The 25,398-nt window shown below is 39.3% G+C and overlaps 1 protein-coding gene across 1 annotated transcript in view; it reads right to left on the bottom strand.

The window, feature by feature from the left end:
* LOC134546273 (hemolymph lipopolysaccharide-binding protein-like) overlaps nt 1-23,091 on the bottom strand; it is a 35,026-nt gene extending 11,935 nt beyond the window's left edge. Inside the window, exons 1-3 of the mRNA XM_063388981.1 lie at nt 23,058-23,091; nt 20,680-20,831; nt 13,415-13,544 (exon numbers count right to left, since the gene is read on the bottom strand). Of these exons, the coding sequence (XP_063245051.1) occupies nt 13,415-13,544; nt 20,680-20,820 (271 nt within the window). The 5' untranslated portion in view covers nt 20,821-20,831; nt 23,058-23,091. The remainder of the gene's footprint in view (nt 1-13,414; nt 13,545-20,679; nt 20,832-23,057) is intronic.
* Nucleotides 23,092-25,398: the final 2,307 nt, after the last annotated feature.

The following is a 25,398-nucleotide window of genomic DNA, read 5'->3' on the forward strand; positions in this document are numbered from 1 at the left end:
CATATAAGCTCAACTTTCTTCTCGTTACTCAGTACTAGGTATTCACAGCTTCATACAAATAGGCGAGTATAATTCCTACTATGTTTAGGTATTAGTGATAGTGAGTTCATACTCATACAAAGAATTATGCAAGCCAACTGATACGCAAACAACATTATAAACATAATACACTAATAGCTTCTCAGGCTAAAATATCTTCTGTATAGGTGGCATGTCACTTAACCTTGAATACAGGAAACAAGCAGGAATCACACTTCCGTCGAAAAACAGGGTACTTTTCAGTGGCTTCATTACGCTTCACATGGCGTATTAAATCACACAATAACACTATAACACACTTTACCTTCAGGATAGTCAGATCTTTGGTCTGATCTTCACACTTAGACTGCGATCAGCTGCTCATAGTACTCGTGCTCGTACCATAACGAGGTATCTTTAGCTTGCTTCGGTCTTGTTTACATCGTGGTAGGACTCTTGTATGCCCTTAGCTGCATTATGTTGTAGCGGCCTACTGGTCGGCCTGTTACTGGCTCTGATAATGCATAGCAATTCTCCTGCACAATGTCTGTGATGACATACGGTCCTTCGAATAACAAAAATAGTTTCTTCGTTACATTTTCCCAGGCCTTGCTTACTGGAGTTGTCTTCTTCAGTACCTGGTCGCCGATTTCAAATTTTGAAATTTTGGATGCTGGCTTCCTCTTCCTTATAATATCAGCTTCTGCTGTTAGCTTGTAACGTGTGTACCTGCGTACACTTGCAAAGTATTGTACCCCTGACTTTTCACGGCATACCACCTGCACAACAGTGAGCTGGGCAGGCTTCCCCCGAATAGACGAGACTATTCTTCTTCCAGCTCGTCAGGGAAGCCGGCGAGTATAAAAGGGCATGCGCCAATTCTATTGATGGGCAGAACAACTGGGACATCAAGCGAGCAGGCTGCTACGCTGCTCCGACACTGCTCGCCGGCCTACACCGTCAATCGCCGCGGAGTTGCTGCCGCCCGAGGACCGACAAGACATCGACTGGGTGAGACCTCTCCGAGTTGTAACCCAGGATATAGACATTTCATGTGGAAGCGTCGCGGGATTAAGCATAAAATCTTTCAGAACGAACATTAACTAAAAACGACGGTTCAGACACAAGGGCAAAGAGGGCGTGCATTAGCAAACTCCGCGAGGACCGAGCGATCGGAAGTATTGACACAATCACGACACTATTAGGACACTATCGTGACCAGATCGCGACACAGTATGGACTCTAACTCTACCGCCAGTAACCAAGAATCGTAGACACAAGAGACAGTGAACAAGATAAAAAACTTAAGCGTTACTACGGGAATGCGGAGAGAGCTTCACGTGGTACCGGGGAAGAGTAACGAAAACCAACCTATAAACATTGACAGTGTTACACGACTACTTGCGTGTATATAATTGTAACTTCTTGTATTAAATATCTGAATTTATGTTACATGTAAAATTGAGTAATATTTAGATTAAGTATGTTCATTGTGACTTTGTATGTGGTATAGCCTTAGTAGTTTACATTGACGGCGTATCGATCATAAGCTGTGACGAGCGCACGGCTCGCCACAATAAAGGGTATTGTTTTGTTTTATTTTAATTGTTCTGAAATCGATCACTTAGAGTTACTTCATACATTTTGTGTTTTAGTGGGAACTTACCACAGCAGTTCGTCTCCACGAGAACCCGACTTCTTTAAGTGTTATGTCAGTTTGAGAATCAATGCAATTCCTTTTGGTGTTACTGAGTTTGTCAATAAATTGTTATTGGATCGAATTTAACTTAGCAACTAATTTCATAACCACCCGCAAACGTCCCTTTTCTTCCTTGTTAGGGGTTTCCTATGTCCTTAGTAAAACCCGCGACAATCTTCATTCTTACAAATTGTTCGACCTCTTCTCCGGACGGTAATCTCGTGTCTTCAGGGTCTCTGTCACATCGGGGTAAATAATTCGGATCGATTGCCACCGATCTATCCAGGCTCATTGATTCTCCAGGGGTAACTCCAATTGAACCATGCACAGTATGGTTAGTTACGCACTCAACATATGGCAGTATATCTCGCCATGACTGCTGCGAGCTGTAGCATAACGTGCGATGTAGGCTGCCTATTGACCTCATAAGTCTCTCCATAGGATTGCTCTGTGGGTGTCGCACACTTATCGTCGTAGGTATAGCACCTAATCTACGTACGCCCTTCTGCCATAAATCACTTTTGAACTGGGAACCTCGGTCAGATAGTAACACTTTAGGTGTACCAATTTCCTCGATGAATAGCTTCAACTTATTCATTACTGCTTTTGCAGTAGGATTCACAATAGCATATAGTCTTGTAAACTTGGTAAACACATCTTGCATAACAAAAATATATTTGACACCGCCCTTCGACTGTGGTAGGGGGCCAAATAAATCAGCAGATAACAGTTCTAATGGTGTTGTCGGAATTATTGGCTGCAACACACCATGTAGGTGTTCTCCAAGTGGCTTCGCCTTCTGGCATAGGTCACAGGCACTTGTGACCTTGCTCACATAACGATACATATTAGGCCAGTATACTGTAATCAACACCTGTCTATTGACTACAGGGCTGGCCCTTGAGGTCACTCCTATTATTTTTAGTGCTGGCACTGGAATCTTAGGTATATTGATACCTTGCTGTTCGAGGTAGCTCACTAACTCCTCGCTGATACAAGTGACTTCAGCGCCACTATCTATTAAGACATCTAAATTGCAATTACAAACATTTAATGTCACTTGAGGACAAACTGTGAGTAGTTGATGAACTGAGTCTTCAACATTCTCCTTAAACGAACATTCCCTCTCACTCTCGCGAAGCATAACAGTGCACATAAACTTCTGATAACTTATGCAGCTGTATATTGGAGTCGTTTCGTCCAACCCTGAGCCTGGATAGAGGTTTTCTGTTCGGGGCGATCGCACGTAAACCCGTTCTAGTTTAACGTGCCAGGATTGGCACGTTCACCTTGAGCATTCTGTGTAGCTCCGTCGTGGTGGGTCCACTGTTTATATCCTGCGGCATTCGAAACAGCAGCCTTGAACTCGACTGCTATTGGGTATCCTGCTTCTCGTTGATAATATACAGCTTGCTGTGATGTCAATGGCGCCATAAATGGCGGCGGAAATGTCGCATTCTGTTGTCTTCTCTGGTACGAGAAATGGCTGTTATGGGCACTGCCACCATTGTTCTCGCGTTTCTGGGGGGCATAATGGTATGGCATGCGGTTGTACACGAACCTGCCGGTGTAGCGGGGCTCGTCAGTTCTGCGGTACTTCCTGGCGTACTCCCTCTCATCATCCGATGAGGATCTCTGTCGGCGGTCACGGGAATCCCTGGGAGGCCGTTCCTCTGGCGAGTATGATCGACGTCGTGTGTCGCTGCGGTCGTCCTGCCTCCTTCGGTTGTTAACTTCATCATCGCTGTAGTAATTGCGGGCGTTGGACCACCACGTTCTCTTCTTGGGGTAGGGGCCCTTTAGATAGTTCGTAGCATACCGGCCGTATGTACTCTGCTCCCTTCCTCGCGGCTGCCAGCTCATGGTATTCACAGCTGCCTGTCGGTGCTCTCTCTGTTTGCCATCTCGATTCTGCCAATAGTTATTCATGGGTGCCTGACGATGGTGCTGTGGCACTTTTTCGGCGTCCTCCTTCGTTGTCGGTGCCCTGTCCAGCTTCTCCAGCTTATCGTAGTTCAGCAGACATTCCCGGAACTCTGTCACGTCCCGGTATGGTAGGCCTGACCGCTGTTTGTGGTATTTCAAGGGCAGCTGTGTGAGGATCACCGCGATGAACTCCTCATCGCTGTTTGGCAAGTCCAGATACCTAGTCTTGTCGAACATAGCTGACAAATGTGCCTCCAAGGTCGTGCATTTCTTCGGATCGTACTTCTCGGTGTGGAGCTGGGCACGCAGGTTGCTCTGAACCCACAGGCTCCAGTATTGCTGACAGAATAGAGACTGGAAATGTGCGTAGCTTTGGGTGGTAAAACTGAGCATTTCCCACCAGTAGAAAGCCTGCCCCTTAAGTACTTCTGTGTCGCTGAGGTTGAATGTCGCTGCGTATTCCTTGAATCGTTTCAAGAATCGGATAGGATTCTCGGTGACTCGTCCAGCAAACGTCGGCATTGCCTCGGCCCAGTGCTTAGCAGGATGATGCATAAGTGTGGCGGGGTCAAGGTTGGATTTGTTGACAAATGCCCGTACCATAGGCCTGTCTACGCTGGAAATGCCTTGTGTATTTACTTAAGGCTGATGGTCTGTGAATAGCTCGGCGCTGCCCTGTTTGCCTGCAGGGGCGCTCGAGATAGATGGCTCGTGGCTCGCATGTGACTGCACATGGCCTTGGCAATCAGCTGATTTGACTTCAGGGCTATGGCTGACACTAAGGTGTTCCATTCTGTCCCGTAAGGTGGCAGTAGCCATTTCAATAATCCCCAGCCTGGTCTCTAGGTGCTGTATGTGACCTCGCGCCTTCTCCCTTGCGTTAGCCTGTCCTCTATGTTATTTTAAATCATATTCCGCAGAGATGTCACGTGGGATTCTAGACCATCCACACGGCTGTTGTTTTCAGCTACCTGTTCAGCTATTTGTTGGATTTCCCCATGTTGTTGTGACAACCGAACCTCAATGCTGTGTTCTAGGCTCCTTATACTTGAGCTTGTTTGTTCCCACCTGGCTTCTATCTCGGTTATGAAATCTGTTATATTGGAGGCAAAGTGAACATTAGTCTGATCTACTTTAGCAGTTGAAGTAGTGTTGTTTTGCTCCATCTTGGCAGTCAAAGTGGCATTATTCTGCTCCATTCGAGAATTAGCCTGGTCCATTTTAACATTAGTCTGGTCCATTTTAGCAGTCAGAATAGCATTGTTTTGCAGTAATGTCTGCATAAGTGCCTCCAACGTTACTGGTTTTGTAGTAGGGGCGTCTTGGTATGACATGGTATTGATAACGGTGACATTCATGTCCTCCTGCTCTACTGTCGTGGGAGACATGGGCCGCCCTAACCTCTCAATATTTGTAACCGTGTATTCATTAGGCCTCTCTACACAGGTTCCTTCGGGTAAATTACATGCAGATGGTGCTGTTAGGGTCTCACTGCCTGAGCTATGTGCAGTGGTATACTCCTCACACCCACTTTCGGACCTACTCCTGAGAGAATATGTATTTTTTTTTGTTGGACATGTTTCTGAATTTAATCTAGTTGACACAATTAATATTACCAAATAGTGCAAATGTACCCAATACAGATAATACCTTAAAAATATTGAACACACAACTTAACTCTTGAGGTCTTAAATAATTCAGTAAGCCTCTAACCTCACTTCGGCCCCACTGTTTGGCTGACAGATTTTGATGTGACATCATCTAATAAATCGATGAACGCCGGCTGCACGCACGAAAAAGTGTCCCGTTACGCACATTGTTCCACTACGATGTGTCCCGTTGCGCTAATTGTCTTCCACGGAAGCCAGGCACTCGTTAATACATATTTTCCTTTGTTTATCGCGAGGGGCGTTATTATTAATGAATTATAAATAAAATTTTGTGCCCAGGGCCACAATTGCATATCATTTTGAGCACTGGCAAACATAAAAACGTAAAATATTCTCGACGAATTTTAATCTCGGCCCCAGCGCACCACGAGCGTCTGGGTTGTAGATTAAAGCCGAAATTCTGTCTTAAACTTACTTATACTTTTTTATTAACTGCAAGTGCATTTTTATTAAATTCTACATTTAATTTCACGACGAATTAACTTCGTCATTAAATGTGTAGCCTAATTGCAAAAAAGCGTAAAACATTATCGACGATCTTGAAGTTAGTATAAACATGGCGGCCGACTAGCAGCCGACAATATATTTTAAATTTCCTGCCTACCACTATAAGAAATAAACATGGCGGACTACATACGTTTTTAAAACTTCCACAACACAAAACAAAATTTTCATAAATATACATACAACATCTGAAACTATTATTTCCAATATGGCTTCGTGGCCGTGCGGTTAGCATCGCTGGCTACTAATGCAAAGGTTGACGGATCGAATCCCCGCCGCCGCGAAATCTTCATTATTGTACTTGTAAAAATAAATACGGCGCGCGCGACACTACAAAAGTAATAAACATATTTGAATTAATGAGTGCAAATAAAAGTTAATTAATTAATTAAATTGTAGATTTCGTTTCACTCCTTCTTTTTATCCATACAATAAGTGATAATTCAATAAAAATGATTCAATTTTATTCATAAAAGTATGCAGAGGTAGATTTTATCATACAAAAGATAGAAAAATTTAAAAAAAAATACTTCCTCAAACAATAACATATTTTTAATGCCTAAATGGTTTGGTTGCAAAAACCTATTACGGCTCAGTCTCAGGCCGAATTCTATATTTCATTTTCTTCTGGATCAATCATTTCATCAATGTTTTGTTATGACGTTGTCACGTTAAACTATCGTCCGTAAACCGACTTTACAGACAACCAATTTTTTTTTATGTAGCCTACAACTACTATAAGCCTCAATGCTTGTGGCGCCAGATTAATATGTGCAGCTACAGCTTAACTGTTGTTGCTATTTATTATACTTGTCTTGTATTGACACATAGATTTATATATATATATATATATGCACATATATTTTTGTGTATGAATACAGTTGATAATAGGGATATTATAATATTACAAAACACAATGGTAATTTTAATCATTTATTAATGAGTCATAATTATCTCAGGTTTTTAGCAAAAGAAAAATTTTATTGCTTTCAAAATTTTAACAATTGTTGGCACTGCAGAACACACACACACACACACTAACACACACACATATAGGTGTGTGTGTGTGTAGGTGTGTGTGTGTGTGTGTGTGTGTGTGTGTGTGTGTGTGTGTGTGTGTGTGTGTGTGTGTGTGTGGAAAAATGTCTGGAGTGACGATGCGCACATTTACTTAGCAATAAAATGTCTCTTTTGTTCGGGTCAAATATCGTATACACAGATTCAGTCTAGAATTATGATTTACATATGTTTTTACCTCCGCTAGATCAAAATAGTTAAAGTCGGTAGAGCTTTGATGCTCTCTCTCTCCCAGACCACTGGGTAATTAAAGTTATGTGTTATACGAGTGTTAAATTAAATTCACGTAATTAATATTACAATATTTAAGTTTCTCAATGTCTTTCTTGAAGTTAGGCCACAAAATAAATTCGTTATGGGCGTGATACGTGTTTCGTATTAACGAGATGGAGTAACAAACACAGTCTCATATTACTCACGTATTTATGCACTCCTAGAATCTTTATCCTTTTGGATAAAGCCCTATTAATATACAATGACATTTAAACAATCCGTTTCTTTCATCCTTTTGTGCGGATACCTGTTTCTAAATAGCTATTCTTCAAGATAGTTATCGACGAACTCAGATACGTGTCCATTCATTGATAGGCCATTACATTCCCTTTTTAAAACCTTTTTAATTTAAGTAGTTTAACAATGCGTGCCACATTTAAAATACGGTTCCTGATTGGCCGAGAACTAATGATAGTTACCAATCATTTAAATTAAATAGATCAATTCCGCGCGCAACAATAGCGCGGAATACAAAATCTTACGTTACATTTAAAATAAAGAAATTTAGTTATAAAATTTTACATTAATAAACAAGGTGTCAAATTAGCAAATTACCGTTACAAGTTCAATTGTTCCTATAGGGGTCCTTGCAATTGCTAGTTCTCAAACGTTCGTTTCAGTCATAGAGATTCAATTACATATATATACATTAACAAATCCAAAGAGTTTTCAAATGATAAAAATATATACAGGACGAAGAAATATAAATTACAATAAATTATTATTTGAAATATTTGTGCAATGGGAGTGCATGACTTGATGTAAGTTTTTGGACATACGCCATTGCTAAGAACTTTTTCTTTTTTAGTTTTTCTTCAACAGAAAAAGTTCTTAGCAATGGCGTATGTCCAAAAACTTACATCAAGTCAATAAATTATTAACTTAATCTGGGCTGAAAATGTACCCAGTTACAGTACATTAGTAATAATTTCTTTTATTGTTTGCTCCATCAGGGTAAACGGATGCATTATAAAGGTCTGTGGATTGTTGTGTAAAAATCTTTCCTCGAGAGGCGACGTGATAGCAGTGCGAAATGGAGGAGATAAGCGCTGGCGAGTGGCAACTTAGTTGAGATTCCTGCCGCAGTTACTGCCTCGGCAGCAATCATCTGCGTGCATTTTTCCGTGAATATTTGTGCGAAGAAGTATGAAGAACTCGAAATTTGACCTTTTTCATCTATTCATTTGAGATTTCCAGACATTGAACCGATATGCGGTATGGATCGACCGATTCTGCGCTATTTCACGTGTCTCATATGTATTAGCCAGGGTCGTAACCAGGGGGGGGGGGGGGGGGGGGTTTAGGGTTCAACCCCCCCCCCCCCCCCCTTAGAACCAATTATTTAATTAAATTTCTTTTTCATCTCTCAAACAAATTTCATATTAAAAATTAATAAAACTTTTACCATTACAATTTTTAAATTTAAGTACCGAAAACTGCTAAAATAGCACTATTTTACACCTTAAAATACAAATTTTTCCCGGGGGAGGACCCCCGGACCACCCGCTTTAATACGGGGGGCCATGCTTCTTAACACCCCCCATACACAAATCCTGGCTACGCCACTGGTATTAGCTATCGTGCAACACGCACATGTGAGCCTACAGAGCTATATTCTTTATTATATTATTCTTTAGGAGCGATGGAAGTAAAATTACAAGGCCGAATTTTAATGCAACGTTTCCGTGAAACATTATTCTGAAAGGATTTCTGTCGCTAAACGGTAGCGGACGGTGCAGAGAACTAGCGGGCCGCGGGCTCCACGTGGCGGCGTGCGGCTCAGGTTGAACCCCGCCATGCTGCAGGGATAGGCGGGTCGCGGCGGTAGCGACCCGCCGGCGCCTGACGCCACCCCGACTTGGGCAGAGGGCAACACAACGTGGTTTGAGCTTATTGTACACCGCGCCATTGGTCATCTTCGCAAGAAAAAGATGTTCTTTTAAGTACGTATTATTTTAATAAATCAGTTGTGTTAAACAGTTTTATAAGAGTACTGTTTTAGCTGAGTAACTAAATATTTTTTGCTGGTATAATGCTTTTCACGCTTTAGTTTGGTAATTATTTTTCACGTAATAATTTGATTAACTAAATCAAACACCACTTTATAATTCTGGGCCCACGAGCGTGTAATAATGTTGAGTCCAAATAATAATAAGCTTTTTTTTTAAAAAAAAAAAAAAGTTAAAACAAATCCTTTGCGTAGAATATTAATTGCTTTTATTTTCACTTTGTGGCAATATGGTAATAATGTATAGAATTACTGTGAGGAAGGTCCGTGCCGTTTAGTTTTCGAATCGCGGAGCAGTGGACATGTTACTCATTGTTAATTCATTCGACAGCAGAACATTGCCAATGCCTATGAATACATTCCGGTATGTCTATGTAGATTAATAGCAAAATCGGTTGCACAATAAATCAATGATTACGTAATATTTGCAGAACTAAAAAGTCAGTCTATAAAAATGCTTGATCACATCTAATATATACATAATACAAAATTAAATTAAAAACTAATTTATTATAATCAATCTCAGCTTTGATATTTATTAAAAAACATTCTTTGTGGTTTGAGTATTTCAACAGTGTTATATTTATTGTTATATATATTTTTATGATTATATTTTGTTATATATATTATATATGTGTATATATTGTTATATATATATTTTATGTTAATTAATAATTATTGATTGGTCTATAATAATTGATTTCCTGAGTAGTTATTTTGAAATGAGTCATGATTTGGTTAATTCAAGTTTATTTATAAAAATTGTCTTCTTTCTCTCTTTTTCTCTCGCTGCCGTTTTACCCCTTACGTTATACTTACGAGTCGATGTTCGAATTGCCAAAAACGTTTCATTTCTATCATATGTACTGAGTTACATTCGCTATTTTTTTTTTCGGTTCATTTTCCTAGAAGACTACACATTGGCATTAAATAGAGGTTTATATTATAATTATTTTATATTAGAATTATTGCACTTGTAGCAATGAAACTTTATCTTGGTGGAATGTAAATTTGTATAAATATATATTTAGAATCTCAAACTTTTGTCTCCCCTGGGTTCTTTATCAAAATACCTTACATTATCATAATAAAAAATCAAATACTTCAATTAAATGACTTGATAAACCTCTGTACAAACATTAATTTATATACGTAATTTTTTTTTAAACTAGCACTCACCCTTAAAGCAGTATATTTCGAAGAAGTCTCATGAGTACGTGCAGTGTAGGTTCGCCGTGCGCGGAAGAAACACGCGTGGTTTACTAAGCGCTCACATGCAGTAGGGAAGGTCAGCCATGCGACCGCAGGTCAGCGGTGGTTAGGGGGCTCCTGAGCCAGTGGGAGGGTCGTGTTTTGGTACCGCTTCGCTTTGTGCATCGGTCGGCAAACAGAAGCACGCCTGATTGCGAAGTGCGTGTCTGCCGCCTACGTGGCGCCCTTGCAATCACGTCGTGAACAGACTGCAAACAAGCATTTGTATTCCCGCCTGGCACCGACAACTCATACATATAGGCTTTTTTTTCGTACAAAAAGATTTCCAGACCAGTTATGTTTTAAAACACTGTAGTATCGTTTTTGTTTCGTGGTTGGTAGAGTTTCTTTAAGGTACACGCCCACTATCGGCACACAAACCACAGCAATTCTGTGCGGATGCAAGCGCTTTCTAAATGGCCGGGCCAAAAAAAAAAAAAAAAGTAACTAAGCCTCTTGCAGACGGCTGCTAATCACAAGGCAGAAATTGCTGGCGCAGACATGTCGTGTTACATTCTAGTTAGCAATCAGATGCACTGTCTGTACCCTCAGGACCATAGATGCTGTACCGTGGCGTGTGCGTGATGTTCGTTGGCTTTCGTTCGCCGGAGGCAGAAATTGTGATAAGCTTCACCACCCCTCCCCCTCCAAAGAAAAAAATCAAAATAGCTACCAGGCATAAATGGTTTCACATCCGTTAAAATTATATGTAATCTTTTAGGTTAAATCCAAACAAAACCCGTGTACTTAACAGCTTTCAAGTGTACGTTTAATTTCACGGCATCCACGCAAGCAAGCCGCGCCAACCCAATATAAACTGAGCAATAAAGATCACCATTGTATACAGTATTATTCATAATGAGTAAAATCATAATTGTAGTAGATATTGACCAATCCGTTTTTTTTTTCTATTTGCCTTTTATTTCAAACTTTTTGTAGACCACGACAAATTGGTCGGCCCATCCTGCTCACGGAACAGGCTGTCGCCCCCTTCCCCTTGCAAACCCTAACACCTAAATCCGTCGCAATGACGCTATGGGCGTGACGTTACTGAAATGCATGTTGGGAATTGGTTTTTAAACGATGGCCTGAATGGTGAGATGGTAATGTTTACTAAATTTATCTGTGTAATATTTCTAGTTTGTCCACGCACAGTAATTATTTTTTTTCAGAATGAACGTTAAAATAATTTCTCTCAATCATGTCGATCTCAAAATTTATGTCTGCCTTACGTGTGGTGCATATTTAATGAGCAAAAGCATTTTATACATCTATAATTCGGAGTCATGACACTATTTACACTTTTGGGCACTTTTAACCATAAACTTGACCACCACTCGACGTTCTTTACTAGTGCCATATAACACTAAATCCACGATACGTCAAAAATTCAAATATTTGGGGTAGATAATAGTTGAGTAAGAAAGCGAGGTACTTTTTAAAATTTTGTAAACTGCTCTCATGAAAAATATGGTGTCTAGTGTCTTTATAACTCCAAGGTACAGACATGTGAAAAATGGCGACAAAATAACTTTTGAGTTGACTATGGTTCTGGGATATATGGATCATGAAACGAAAGTCGGTTAACGGACGATAATTTTTCGTGATAACGTCATAAGAAAACATTGATGAAAAATTGCATACTTTTTAATTTTCAAATATTATTTACAGTTTTTGCAATTTTAATTTAAATATTTGTTTGAATATAATAACGAACAAATTAGCTATATAAATAAACTGAAATCAAATCAATGTCAATAAATTGTTAATTTGAAATGACACAATTGGACAAATAAATAAAAAAAATTAAATTGCTGCTTTTAAAAAGCCCGCCTTAACCTGTTTGATATTATAGAAGATTTTTTCGCACGGTGGTTGGCCGGTTCTTGCACGCTCGGCTCAGCCGGAACGTGACAATGAGTCATGCTTTTTCGTGCGTGCAGCCGGCGTTCATCGTTTTATAAGACGTTATCACGTCAAAACTATATAAAATTTTCCGAAAGTCGCACCATGGTAACGGCTACAATAGGTAGTTGTTACTTTAAATCTACCTAATAATAATTATAACTTTTAATATAACAATGCTCCATTCAACAAACAACGTTTTATAGTTTCCACATGCTGATACAATTTATGTCGTGTATTTATCTCGCTCGGTTCAAATAAACCACGACATTTAACACATTAAAATGAAGCGATGAGAGTACGCAGGGAAAGGAAGGGGGAAATGGAAATCAAAAAAATATATATCATTACCACCAACAATGGAAAGAATTGGAAGCAAACAACGAGCAAAGTGTGTCCAGCACGCTCCCACCCTTTCGGAATTAAATTATGCGTACGCGCTTGAATGGAGCTCACGGTACTCATGTACGCTTGCAATTGGGCTTCTGCCCAGGTGGCAAGAATTCACTTTTTTTATAATTTATTTTATTTTTATTATATTTTTAGTATATATTATTAAATATATACTATATTTTATCTTATTATCCAAATTCCTGACGCCTCCTCCTTAAGTCCTTCCCTTCTCTCACAGCTAGTATCTTCCACCCAAACCCATTCCACTCCCACCCCGTTCTAACCACTCCCTCTGGATCTTCCACTCATGACCCCTCCTCCCTTCTCCCGCCCAGCTTTTATCAGCTCCCTACTTCATAGGGCGACATTCCAAGACGTTCGGGTAAGGTAGCGAATAAGCACTGTCTTGGGATACAATCGTAACGTAACTCGCGGACCGTATCCCAGAACGTGTACAAACCGAACAGCACCATCGCACGAATTAAATGGTATTGTTCTAATGTTCCCAAGTACTTTTTAAGTCACGATTATTTCTTGTTGCGACCATTAAGGTGTACAAAATGGTACTCCAGTTTAGCTTCGCTATCATGAAGTTTAATTTGGCACACCAACACTCTTGGTGCGTCCCCCGATGACCACTAAAGTGGCGCGGGACGGACAGAAATGAGAGGCGGAGCAGGAGGCACTCACACGACACGGTGGTGACGACGGAGACTGCATCGCCGGCCTCGCACGGGGTCGCGGTCTGCAACACGTCCACGTCCCACAGCTCGAGCTCTCCGCCCGCCTGGCTGCTGGCGGGCCCGCGCGCCAGGGTCACCTGCATCCACGGAGACCGCTGGGATCGTCGTCAAGTTGCACGTGCAGAGTTCACTTCGTTTCTCGGTATGCGAGAAGAAAAAATTTTTTCGAAAACTGTCTGAGACTCGTGCAAAAACAAGCTTATTTCTACCACGTGTGCGTTTGCCCTGTTCATGTCGAGGAATAGACTGCGGCATAGTTTCTACGAAGATACAGTCATCTGAGTTTCCGAATAACTCTTCGTGTTTATTTGAGATGCATTCTTCGTCGTAAATTCACTGTTATTTAGAACAGTATAGTAGGAACAAGATTCACAATTTATCACCGAAAGATAACTAAAAACATGAAATCAATCAGCAGTTTGACAAAACGTAACTCAAATTATTATCATGGTGAATTCCTCGAATGTAATTTATCCATCATGGATTTTGCACCAAAATGTATGAACCAAATGTATTAGAAAAAATGTTACGATGTTTGATCTTGAATCTCTTATTAGTAAACCGTTTTAACATTAATGACGGTAAAGTTTAAAAAAAACATAAAAAAGGTTTTATCGTTCAAAATAGTTCTTTTCTATGCATGCTTAGGTATTACTAATTATTTTACTGTATAAGTGCATCTTGTGTCAGTCAAAATGAGACTTTTTTAGTAAAATATGTACTAAGAAATATTTTAGTTTTACTCTTGTTGAATAGTACACAATATAGTTATGAATAAAGACAGTGTATAAAAATAAAAGCAATAACACCGAAATGTCCTATTTAAATCTAAACTTACCTAAAAATAACACCATAAAATCTTGTCCATAAATACCAGCACGTGTGGTTCTTGCAGCGCGGGCCACGTGCTCCACACTCGGGCGCTCGGACGCACGCTGGCTTCAGTGTGAATTGTTCCGGGTTAGGCATGCGTGTGAATTTTCTAAATGTTCAAATAACTCAACAACACTTGCACCGTCACTTTAGGTGACAATGTGAAAGTTTACCTAGTCAGAAACCAGTTATGGTTTTTGTAAATAACCACTGAGCCAATATTTTGTTTTTTCAAATAAAGTGGCACCCACCAGAGCGATCTGGATTAGAATCTCGGCGGAGTCGCGAGTTGAGAGACGTGGCGGACAAGCCGGTCTGTTTTTCTAACCCCCTTCTCCCTTCACCACACTAACTCATTACGCCAATGCTTCAATCTCATTTCATCACCTCCTGTCGACCTTAACGACAGCGATGTTGGCGAGTCGATACGACAAATGGTTAATTCGACTTAGTTTTGCCTATCCGACATGTCTCGGTGGAATTCGGCAAACAACGAATAATACTTTTTTTTTGCTGAGGTCATATTATCTAAGTATACTATAAACAATCGGGTAACCTTTTTTTATTTTTAATGGGTTATATGCTTACGTAATTTTTACCTAACTATTTATTGGTATTGATTATAATCTATGTGATTTATTTGGCATTTGCATAGAACTGTACCGAGTTGGCTGAACGTTTCATTTGTTCGTTCGCAGCGCATGCTCCGGTGACGTCACGAGGCGATTACAGCGCTGTGGACAGTATTAGTGACGGGGAAAAGCCAGCGGCAGAATATTCATGGCCGTTTTCACCAACTTCTCCTAAACATACCCCCAGCCAGGGAATGCTTAAGTTTAGGGCACCCTTAAAGTCAATTCTCACAAAATTAGTTTTCACCATCGTAACATACATTAATGTAGGGGTTGCTTAGGTAGGGACCGTATTACCATAGAGTTTCACTTCTTACAGATAAAAGCACTAATAATTTTCAGGGTGATATTTGAACTTCTTGTCAATTCATATATACTAGCAAAACAAAACTTTTAATAAACAAAAAGCAATGGTAATGTTATTATGTTCGCGGTATTTTGGTGTTGTTAGAGTAATCACACTTTTTAGTAACTTTGTGTAATTTGAGTTTCAGAGTTAATAAAGAAAATATCTGGAAAAAAGAATAAGGATGCAAAATTTTTCTCCAGATGATAAAGTGAAGGCCCTGAGCTTAGTTGAGAGGTACAAAAATTAAATAAAAATTAAGTGTACGGACGCTGTTTCAACTAAAGAAAAGGATGTGGAATGAGGAAAGTTGGCATTTAGTTTTAATGTAGAATCCTCTGTTGTGCGCCACAAAAATGTTTTGATAAACTTTATAATAAGTCAAAACATAATGCAATAGTATTACATTCCAATGAGAAAATTCATATCGTGAAAACAGGTGCCAGACCAAGTTCAGTTGTAAAAATTTATCCAATTCTTTTCAAGACATCTACCTAGTTGGGGAGGAGTTTTACAGGTCTTCAAAATCCCTTGAAAATGTTATTGTTAAGGTATCATAAGCTACAAAAGTACACACACGTAAAAATTCCATAAAAATAAGGCTAAAATAACATTATAAATTAATTTAAAAAATAAACATTTAATAATATGAAACATTAAGGAAAATATAATCAACACAAAATTTAAAAATTGAATACTCAGCAATTCATATTGGTAGTAATTGTTGTTTTAAAATGTAGTTCCGTTATTGTCATATTCATTTGGTGTATAAATGTGTTTTAAGAGAGAGGGTGTGTTTTAATTTTGTCTTCAAATGTTTAGTGCTTATTTTTCTTTATTAAAATCTCAGGAAGATTATAGTCTACTGTTGGGCACCAGAGTATATTCGCTAAATAAAAATAACCTTATGTTCGGAAAGTGTTTTATTCAGTTGTTATCTAATAATTCATAAATTTTAAAAATAAATTAAAACTAAAGAAATGCCCTAACCTGTAGGAAGGGAATTCCAAATCATTTTCAATGTGTAAACCTTTTGTCCTTCATAATAATTAGGCATATGTTGAAATATTCGTAGTCGTGGCAGCTGTTCCAAAATGTCAACCAAAACATTAATTTCAACAATTATGTTTGCTTCTTTGAAAAGTTCTTTCTGTTCTTCTATAGCATACATTTTATTTAACTTGTTGGGATCGGTAATAACTTCTTAAGAACTTAGGGGCCAAATTTCGGCTGCTTAAATTAAACATTTCTTAAGATCTCCAGGCGTTCCTTAACCATTATTGAAACGATTTGATGTGTTGGGCAGCCCTTAAAAGAGCCTTACGATGCACTTACAAGTTAGGCGAGATTGGTTAAATCGGCCATCAGCGTTACGGGGCGGTGTGCGTGGCTACGGAGCACGGTTGAAGTGTTGCGTGTGTGTGTTTGGGAGGGGGGACACGAAGGACAGCTCTACCGGCTCTTGATGAGCAGCAGAGCATAGCTGGGCGAGCAGCTGCAATCAGCGGATGGCAACTCAAATGGCCCGATATGTACCTGAGTAGCCAGTATATAGCGCTATTACAGCTAGATAGTTATTTTGTAAATTCATAGAGAGCGTTGATACTTATAATTATATAACAATTCAATTGTTTGTGAAAGAATTAATAGTAAGAAATAAATTTAAAATTATTATTATAAATTTATATTATTGTTTATAAAATGAGGTTTATTTTTACAGCAAAGTGTTACCACATGATCGTTTCTCTAATAACTGAAAAAGTTAAAATAGCAGGTAAAATTTATTCCTTAATGTAAATGTTATTTATACATGTGGGAATGTTTCGTTGGAGTGGCTCGCACAGCTTTACACTACACGCCTAGCCCGAGATTAATTATGACACTTACAAGCCTCTAATTTTCACCATCACAAAACTACACCATGCCATTTAGCTGATATAACTATCAGGGAGCCGACTACATGAAAATGTAACTTTATTCTAACATTACACTACAATCCAGCGCACAGATAGGCTCGTTAGCCAAACCAGCGCTCACACAGGCCTGCGTGTCAAAACAGCACACATACAGGCCCTGTGCCAAACTCGTCCCACAAGACACGTGCCCCGTCCGTTTACCCAAATGATTTGAATTATTTTGTGGGGTGCAATTGAAATAAAATGCACTTTGCGAGAAATATAAACCTCAGTTTCTGGTCTCGCTCACACTAAATGCTCCTGATGGCAAATCATTGATCGACGGTCGGCTGAAGAACTATTCTTATAACGAGGAAAAAAACCTTCAGCGTTCGGAAATTGTATCACGTATCCTGGCAATAAACAAGTATAGAAAAACACCTTTATGTTTCCAGTATTTTAGATGTATAGTCGTTGGCTGCAACCACCTCCAAGGCCGGTGAAATTCTACTGTCCCCGGAGAGTGCAAGGGCGCGTGGAGTCAGCACAGCCGGTACTCGTGGACAGCCATACCCCAGCAACTACGATACCGCAACTACGATACGGCAACGGCACCAGTGAGTTCAGACAGACTAAACTTGTTTCACGAACCTCAACAGTTTTTCCTGCACTGATGAACAGCGTGCGTTTAAACCTAAGCTTACCAATTATCGAGTCAACCGCTAAAAAAACACAATATTTTATTTTATGTGTGTTCAAGGTAATATGTTTTAAGAGACTTTAATTTTGAATAAATGATAATAATATTTTTGTTATTGTCTAATATATTTTACTCAATAATCAACCTTATCTCTAAGCATTGTAATTTAACAAGTCTTGAAATTAACACCAACCAAAGGACCACATTATTCACAATAATGTATTAATGTTCCTGTTCCTTCGTTCTAATGGTTCTAATCGAAAATGACCAAACGAAAACTACAAGAAATTGGGGTGCTTATTGCACCAATTTTGGATTGATAATGTCTCTAAATAGGGTTTTCAGCCATGTCTAATACATTTCAAGGGTCAGTTTCAGAGGAAAATCAAGAAAATAAAGCATCACGACCAATTATATGAAATGTATTATTCACAATACTGCTTTGAAATTAAGAAGTCACACTAAAAATGGCATTAGTATGTAGAAACTTTGGTTATCATAATGTGGGTTACATTTAGTACTTAATTTTAATGACAATCGTTAAAAAATACTAACCAACTAAGGATATTGCAGGGGTACTTGCAGAGTTTTATTTATTATTTTAATTATTTATTTAAATTTGTATTTATTGTACCCCAGTCACACAATCAGTGATAATTATATTTTTTTTCCTTCTGTAGCTGAACTATTACTCAGGGAACCAAGAATACACTTTTTTTTAATGATATTATGCAGAGCAATAATGAATAAAATTGATATTGTATCGAACGCGAGAGACCAGACCGCGATGCCAGGTTCGGAGCTGGCTGGCAGCCCCGCACGGTCACTGCCGTCATGCGCCATCCATTGACGTAAGACATGCCACGCGTGCCTGGCCGGATTACAAGAGTCGTCATTGCCCCCCTCCCCCCCTTCACCCACCGCTCACCGTACGGTGCCCTGCCCCGGCGCCCGACAGCCTGTGGGAATTCCGCGGGCCATCACGCGAACTGCACCGACGCCCTTCTTCACGCTTCGGGCGTCGGGTCGGTTCGGGATGACGTGACTGGCCCCAGCCACGCTCGTTACTTCTAGAATGGCCCCAGGGTCTATATAAGCCTGGACGCCGGTTTCCACGAGAGTGGCTCGGTGAAGAAAAGTGCGACGCGGCGAAGGGGTGACTCGACGAGGGAAGTGCGGCGGCGGCAATGGAGTGCGGCGAGAGTTTGGCGACGGTGGTCCACGAGGAGTGCTGCGGCGAGAGCAGCGCGAGGTGTGCGGTGTGTAAGGACTTGAGATACTGAGTGCCAGTAATTGATTAGTCGGCATTTTAAGTAAGATTATTCATTAGTGTTGTAAATTTTAGCAGTCAATAAAAGTGTGCAAAAAATAAATAATTGGGCTATCCTTATACGAACCCAGTTCTTCCCACTCAACGATTATTAAAATCGAAACAATATATAAGAATGTTTCACCTTAAAGAGTACAGGCTATTAGTTATTCGTCTGATATCATAATTTAAATTCGTATAATTCGTCGAAATACTACTGAAAAAAAAAGCATCAATATTTGCCATCAACGAAATAAAGGACTTTATATAAAATATTTATTTCAAACAAAACAGAATTTTATATACATGATTTCTTACTTCAAGATCAGGTAGTGAGTGAAAATACTTTGTTCGTCATTGAACTGACTTGAATAGTAATTGGTTGAGAAGACTTATAATATTCGCCAGAGAAGGACGTTGAAATGTATAGTTCCTGGAGACGGTGCATCGACAACTGGCCGGTGTCGTGTTCCAGAGGTCCGACGAGGATTTCTGAAGACTGGTGATGCGGTGACTAACTGGAGCCGTGGAGTTGCGGATCTACCCTTATCAACAAGAGTCGAGCTACCAGAGAGGCTGTGACGCGCAGTCCATTTCGTGACCCGAAGGTTTGTATGTACATTGGCCACCGGACATCATGATTCCAAGTAATATCTATACTAACAGCGTTATGTCATTATTTTCTTGTTTACTTTTTTCAACGTGTACCAACATTGACGAATGTAAAATAATTATTATCTCCAAGTACAAGTACGTATAAATATATGCTTCAAACGAATTACTAGATGGTTTTTTTTAGAATATCTTCAAACTACGTATATTGTGTTCATAATGAACATTAATTTTATTAGCAAAACAAAACAAAAAAAAAGGCATGAAAAGATTAGAAGACTATTTTAGTTCAAGGTATGAAATTTTTCTTCGTATTTCTCCCGTGTTGATCGTTTCATGTTCAGGATATGGTTTTGCTTTATCTAAACTTATTAGACCCGAAATGGTTGTAAATTCGGCAGCCAGAACTTTTACTACTTGATAAAACGACTTAATACGCATTATTTACGGGTCATACAGGGAGTTAAGCGAGAACCGTCATGTATCGTGCCTGCTTGACTCGTGTAAAATTAAATGTTATGTATAGCATATATAGTAATTGCGTGGATAGCTTCTCTAGTATTTCACACCAGTGGTATGCGCTGATGTCACGCAGGTTGAGTGATTGGATCACTCAAGTCCCACCAGGAGGATCTGGGTTCGATTGAAGACAGGATCGAACCCGTGATGTTTCTCAAATGGGAAGCCTGAAGCCTGTGGGTTTTCTCGGGGCACTCCTGTTTCCCACAACATTTCATTCCGTCGCTATGCTACATTATCAACTAACACATCACTCCCTCGTCATATCTGATAACCTCAACGAGACATTAAGCCCCATTTCATTCGTCCACATTATTGTAAGTTACCTGGGTGACCCAGTGACCAGTGATGTTTTTGTAAACCTTTAGGGTGAGCCTGGTTTCAGACGGGTTCAACGCCGCACAAGAATCTTCAGAAGCATAATGTCCATGAATCAACATAAGCAACAGCATCGTCAACTTCTCCATCACGATTTGCCCTGGAAAAAAAATATATGTATTAAAAAAATTATCGTAGCTTTAAATGGATAGTGAATGTGATTCTTTTTTTTTTTTTTGTTATTTTTAAGCAACCTAAGGTACGAGTGTTTATGTATGTGTTGGAGTGTTTGGCCTATTCATTTTATGTGATAAGTTAATTAGCTTAATATGTATAGTTAATAATGAATATTTTTTTAGTTTTTAAAGTAATACTATATAGTTTACGTAAGTTTTACTTTTTTTGTAAATTATAGTTTTTGTTCTTGTTTTTTCTATTTTTTAATTTAAATTAATATATTGTGTACTGTTTCACTGTATGAATCAGTCCACGATTTAAGAGTACATATTGAAAAAAAAAATTAATTATACATTTTTCCCTGTGGTTTAAGTTTGAGCTATTTTCTAAATTTAGTAATTTTTAAGTAATCACTCCTTCATTTTCCTATTTCATGTTTATGTTTATTTATAAAAGTAATTTTTTATTAGTCTATATGGTTAAACGTAAGACAGGGTGGTGTCCACGCCTTAACTTCGCCGCATGTAAAAAATAGACAAAAAAAATAATATGTTCACTCATATAATGCGTTCCGGTTTGCATACGAAAAAAAATTTATATTTTGGTTTGGAGAAGACTTAAATTATGTCACAAGACTTTTTATGTTAAAATCAATTATTGTTAGCTTTCACTTTTATGTGAGAATGAAATAATGTTAGGCTATTTTTACCAACTTCTAGGTATCTTATCAACTTGATAGGTAGTTGTCATCCGTGTATGGTTCCTGTGATAATATAAGGACGCATTCCATCACGTGTAATCAATAAATAATAGAGAATGAATAGCTATAACACACACGCAGGCGGCACAGTGAAATATATGTAGCTTCAAGAATGGATATCTTATTTGCCCAAAATAGTTACTACTGTTAAAAGCATAAGTCATGATGGTCGTAGAAGACATATTACACAAGTAACACAACCTCGTAGCATTTTTTTCTTCTGCGTTTCAAGATGTAAAGGCTAGTTTACGATTAAATATCTTAAAATTAAAATTTGACTCTTTGTGTAAGACTGTAATGAAAAAACGTTTTTGCTATAAACCATAACACTCGTATACGCATCCATATTTTAAGGACAGGGCGAGTTATAAGTATTATGAATTTTCTTGAATATTACATTTAAAAATGCACTGTGTGTATTTACGACGTGCCGTTCCTGATATCACTTGTAAAAAATCGCAAATCAACTGTTTACATTCAGGGGAATGGGTGGATACATCCCCCTCACTAAATCCTTAAAAATATATACAATTATATAATTCTAAACCAAAAAAGGAACGAATTTGGATGCAAACAATGAGCGAAGTGGTGCTCCTCCCCCTCCTCGAAATTTAATTCTATGTACGCTCTTGTTTACATTATAAGGTTTTGTCAAGTAAATTGGCCAAAGTGATTCGTTATTTGTACCACGCACAGAATACAAGAAGAATTGTTTTAGTGATTATTAGCACGCGGAGTGTGAGGATGTTCTAAAGTTAAGTCACCCTGGTCGGCAGTAGGTAACAAGCCAAACCGTAACTGTATGAAGGCTAATTCTAGGTGTTCGTTTAACAGCTTGCAAGGAACTTGCTAGGAAGAATTTTAATAATGCCATCATGAAGTTACACAAAGAAGTTAAGAAGACGTATTCAAGGAATTTGCGTCAAACATCATTATAACCAAACATATTTTGCTGTCCAAACAGGAAAACGAAATGGGGGGAGGGATCGTTCTCATATTTAGTGGTAAATACTGTATTCACCCACTCCCTGACGTCTTACCTCAATGAGTTTGAGCTCTCGATGCACGTTAAAATATACGCAGCTTTAAGGGGATTATGCCTCACCATCTTGCAATTTCCAATATTTTGATACCGCTTGCAAAAAAACTTCCATGCTAAATTGTTTTGGCTTTTCATGGCATATTACTTGGCTTTGGCTACACTTGTGAACTGGTGTATTATCATAACATTTCTACTCGCCCACGTGAAATTATAAGTTATTTCCTCTCGACGCTTACAGACTAGAGCCTGTAAGTAAATGTGTAGTCGCAACAAGATGTAAAAGATCCTAGAAATATGATTTATGCCCTGACATGCCAAATTTATGATAAATAGTTCCAAATTATAAATATAACAAAAATATGGTAAAATCCAAGATGGCGGGGCTTAATACCCTTGAAAGTACTCACCAAGTGTTAGCGTTGTCGCGACACAGTGGCCGCGCCTGATAGCTGCAACGGTATTTATTAGCAGCTGCAGCGCTCGCTCGTTGGACACGACCTTACACAAGTAGGGTCAACAACAGTTTCACAGTCGCGCCAGCGGGGAATACCTCAAGGCTCCTCGTGATCTCTTTTCTTGTTCCTCCTAGCAGCAGTTCAGTCTCTGTGTCGCAGTCTGCGTCACGTGCAGTGTCTCAAATCCACAGTTCTCAAGAAGTCTGCCACTGTCGTTCTGTCTATTGGCCCCAACCCACAAACGGGCCGACTGGGCATTTGCCCAGAGTGCCAGTTCTTTAGGGGCGAGAGAATTTGAATTGGAAGTGTGAAAAAAAAATTATAAAATAAATTGCGGAATGGGAAAAAATAAGTTTTTTTTAACGTACGGTGGGGATTTTATTTTAAAATATTAATGTTAACTCGTTTAACAATATACAGTATACCATAGCTCATCTTTAATGAAGGTAGTTATAACAGAAGATTAAAATTGCCATAGCCAATTTTTTTTAAATTTAAATAAGAATAAAGACAAACAGCCGATGTATTTGAAAACCCTAGTATTAAGTTGCATAATTTGTTTGTTTTTTTTTGTACACTTTTATGATGTTTGGGGGAAAATGCAAAATGAAGGGTGGGTAGCGGGTAAAGATTATCTGCTTAGAGCGCCAGCTACCTGAAATCGGGGCCTGTACTGTCGACTTGTTTGTAGACAAGTTCATGTAGTAAACAAACATACTTTGTAACAGACAGTTTGGGAAATGGGTGCCAATGTATTGCCTTTCAAGACTCTCAAACTTATGACACGTCACATTGTTACGAGTGGCTTATGCCCCACATCTGTCAACACGAGGAGCAAGACACCTGCAAGTAGTCCGCCGCAACAACGAGTGCAGCGCAGCGGACTTTGTCGCAAGAGCAGCCCGCGAAACCATCAGACCAGGACTGCAAACACTGCCTCCAGGTGACGACAGGAGCCTCCGTCCCTGGACGTCCCGAGGAGCGGCGCCGAGGGCGTCGGGGCGCTCGGACCGTAGCTTCGCCGCGCGTGTTCGCGACGGTGCGTGTGGGGCGCGACACCACACCTAGCAACACCTTTCTGCTCCCTCTTCTTTAATATAATACACTAGCTGCAGTACCCGGCGTTGCCCGGGCTTAACACAGGCTGATATATTGTCCGCGAGTTAAACTAAAATGTATATCGCTATGTTAGTGTGCTGGACATAGAGAAATTACACACAATTACTGTTTGAATATCTATGACCTATGATTTTTTTTACCAATGACAAACGGTTGAACGGTTTATAATTTGATGTGCTGCAGTGCCATCTAGTGGCGATTTATAAAAAAAAATGGATAGCAAGAAAACCTCCATGGAAAAACACTTCGATGTGCCTACTTTCATGGCGATCGGTCAAACGGTGACGGAGTTTAGCAATTTCATACATACGTACCAACATTTGTTTAAAAAATTATATCCATCCTCTCCACGGTAAAATATCAGCGGATATTGTAATGCATCATACAAACGATGGGTTTCGCAAATACGCTAAAGGATATCACCATCACGCCATCGAATCACAATTCTCGCCAACAACCACCATGGCAACTTCATTTAGCGTCGATGAATTGAAGCGTCTTTCATGTTCGCCTGCTGGTATTTTATCTGCTTTGATCACTATTTTGTGATTATCATCATTTCTAGTGCAGTCTTGAATAATTTCAACAATTGACTGTGTTAATGCAATAGTTGTTGCAGTTACACAATAATCTCTCGGTTTAGGGAACGACTTATGGCGTAACGCTGATTGATTTCATCAACAGATTTCCCAAGCAAATAAATCTGAAGAAATTTGTAATCACCATTCACTGACGCCAACAATGCTCCTGCACGATGGTGAATTTGTACTTGAATCTGTAAAATATCAAATAAATACTTTATTTATGAGCCTCGGTGAAACTTTGTGTGATGTGTTTGTTGTGTATGTGATGTGTGATGCAGTCGAAAAGGAATTTACCTTAAAAGTTGGGTTCAAACCTCGTTCTTCGATAATATTCACCCCAAACGATGTCATTTGAAAGTAATTGTACTTTTGTATATTCTGCAACAAATGCTTCAATAGAGCTTCTTGGCCAGAAAGCAATGATGCCAGTGGCTCTGGTGGTGGTGTTAGTTGTGGCAATATAAACTTTTCGCTCGCAAAAAATAATCCTGGTTGTCCATGTGGAAATCTAAAAGCATTGCAATGTTGACAAACAATGCTCATTGTTCCGAAGTCGACCGACATATCAGCGGCATAATTGACTGTTGAAT

This window comes from Bacillus rossius, chromosome 1, assembly GCF_032445375.1.
Source record: "Bacillus rossius redtenbacheri isolate Brsri chromosome 1, Brsri_v3, whole genome shotgun sequence".
In the NCBI taxonomy this organism is placed as follows: Eukaryota; Metazoa; Arthropoda; class Insecta; order Phasmatodea; family Bacillidae; genus Bacillus; species Bacillus rossius.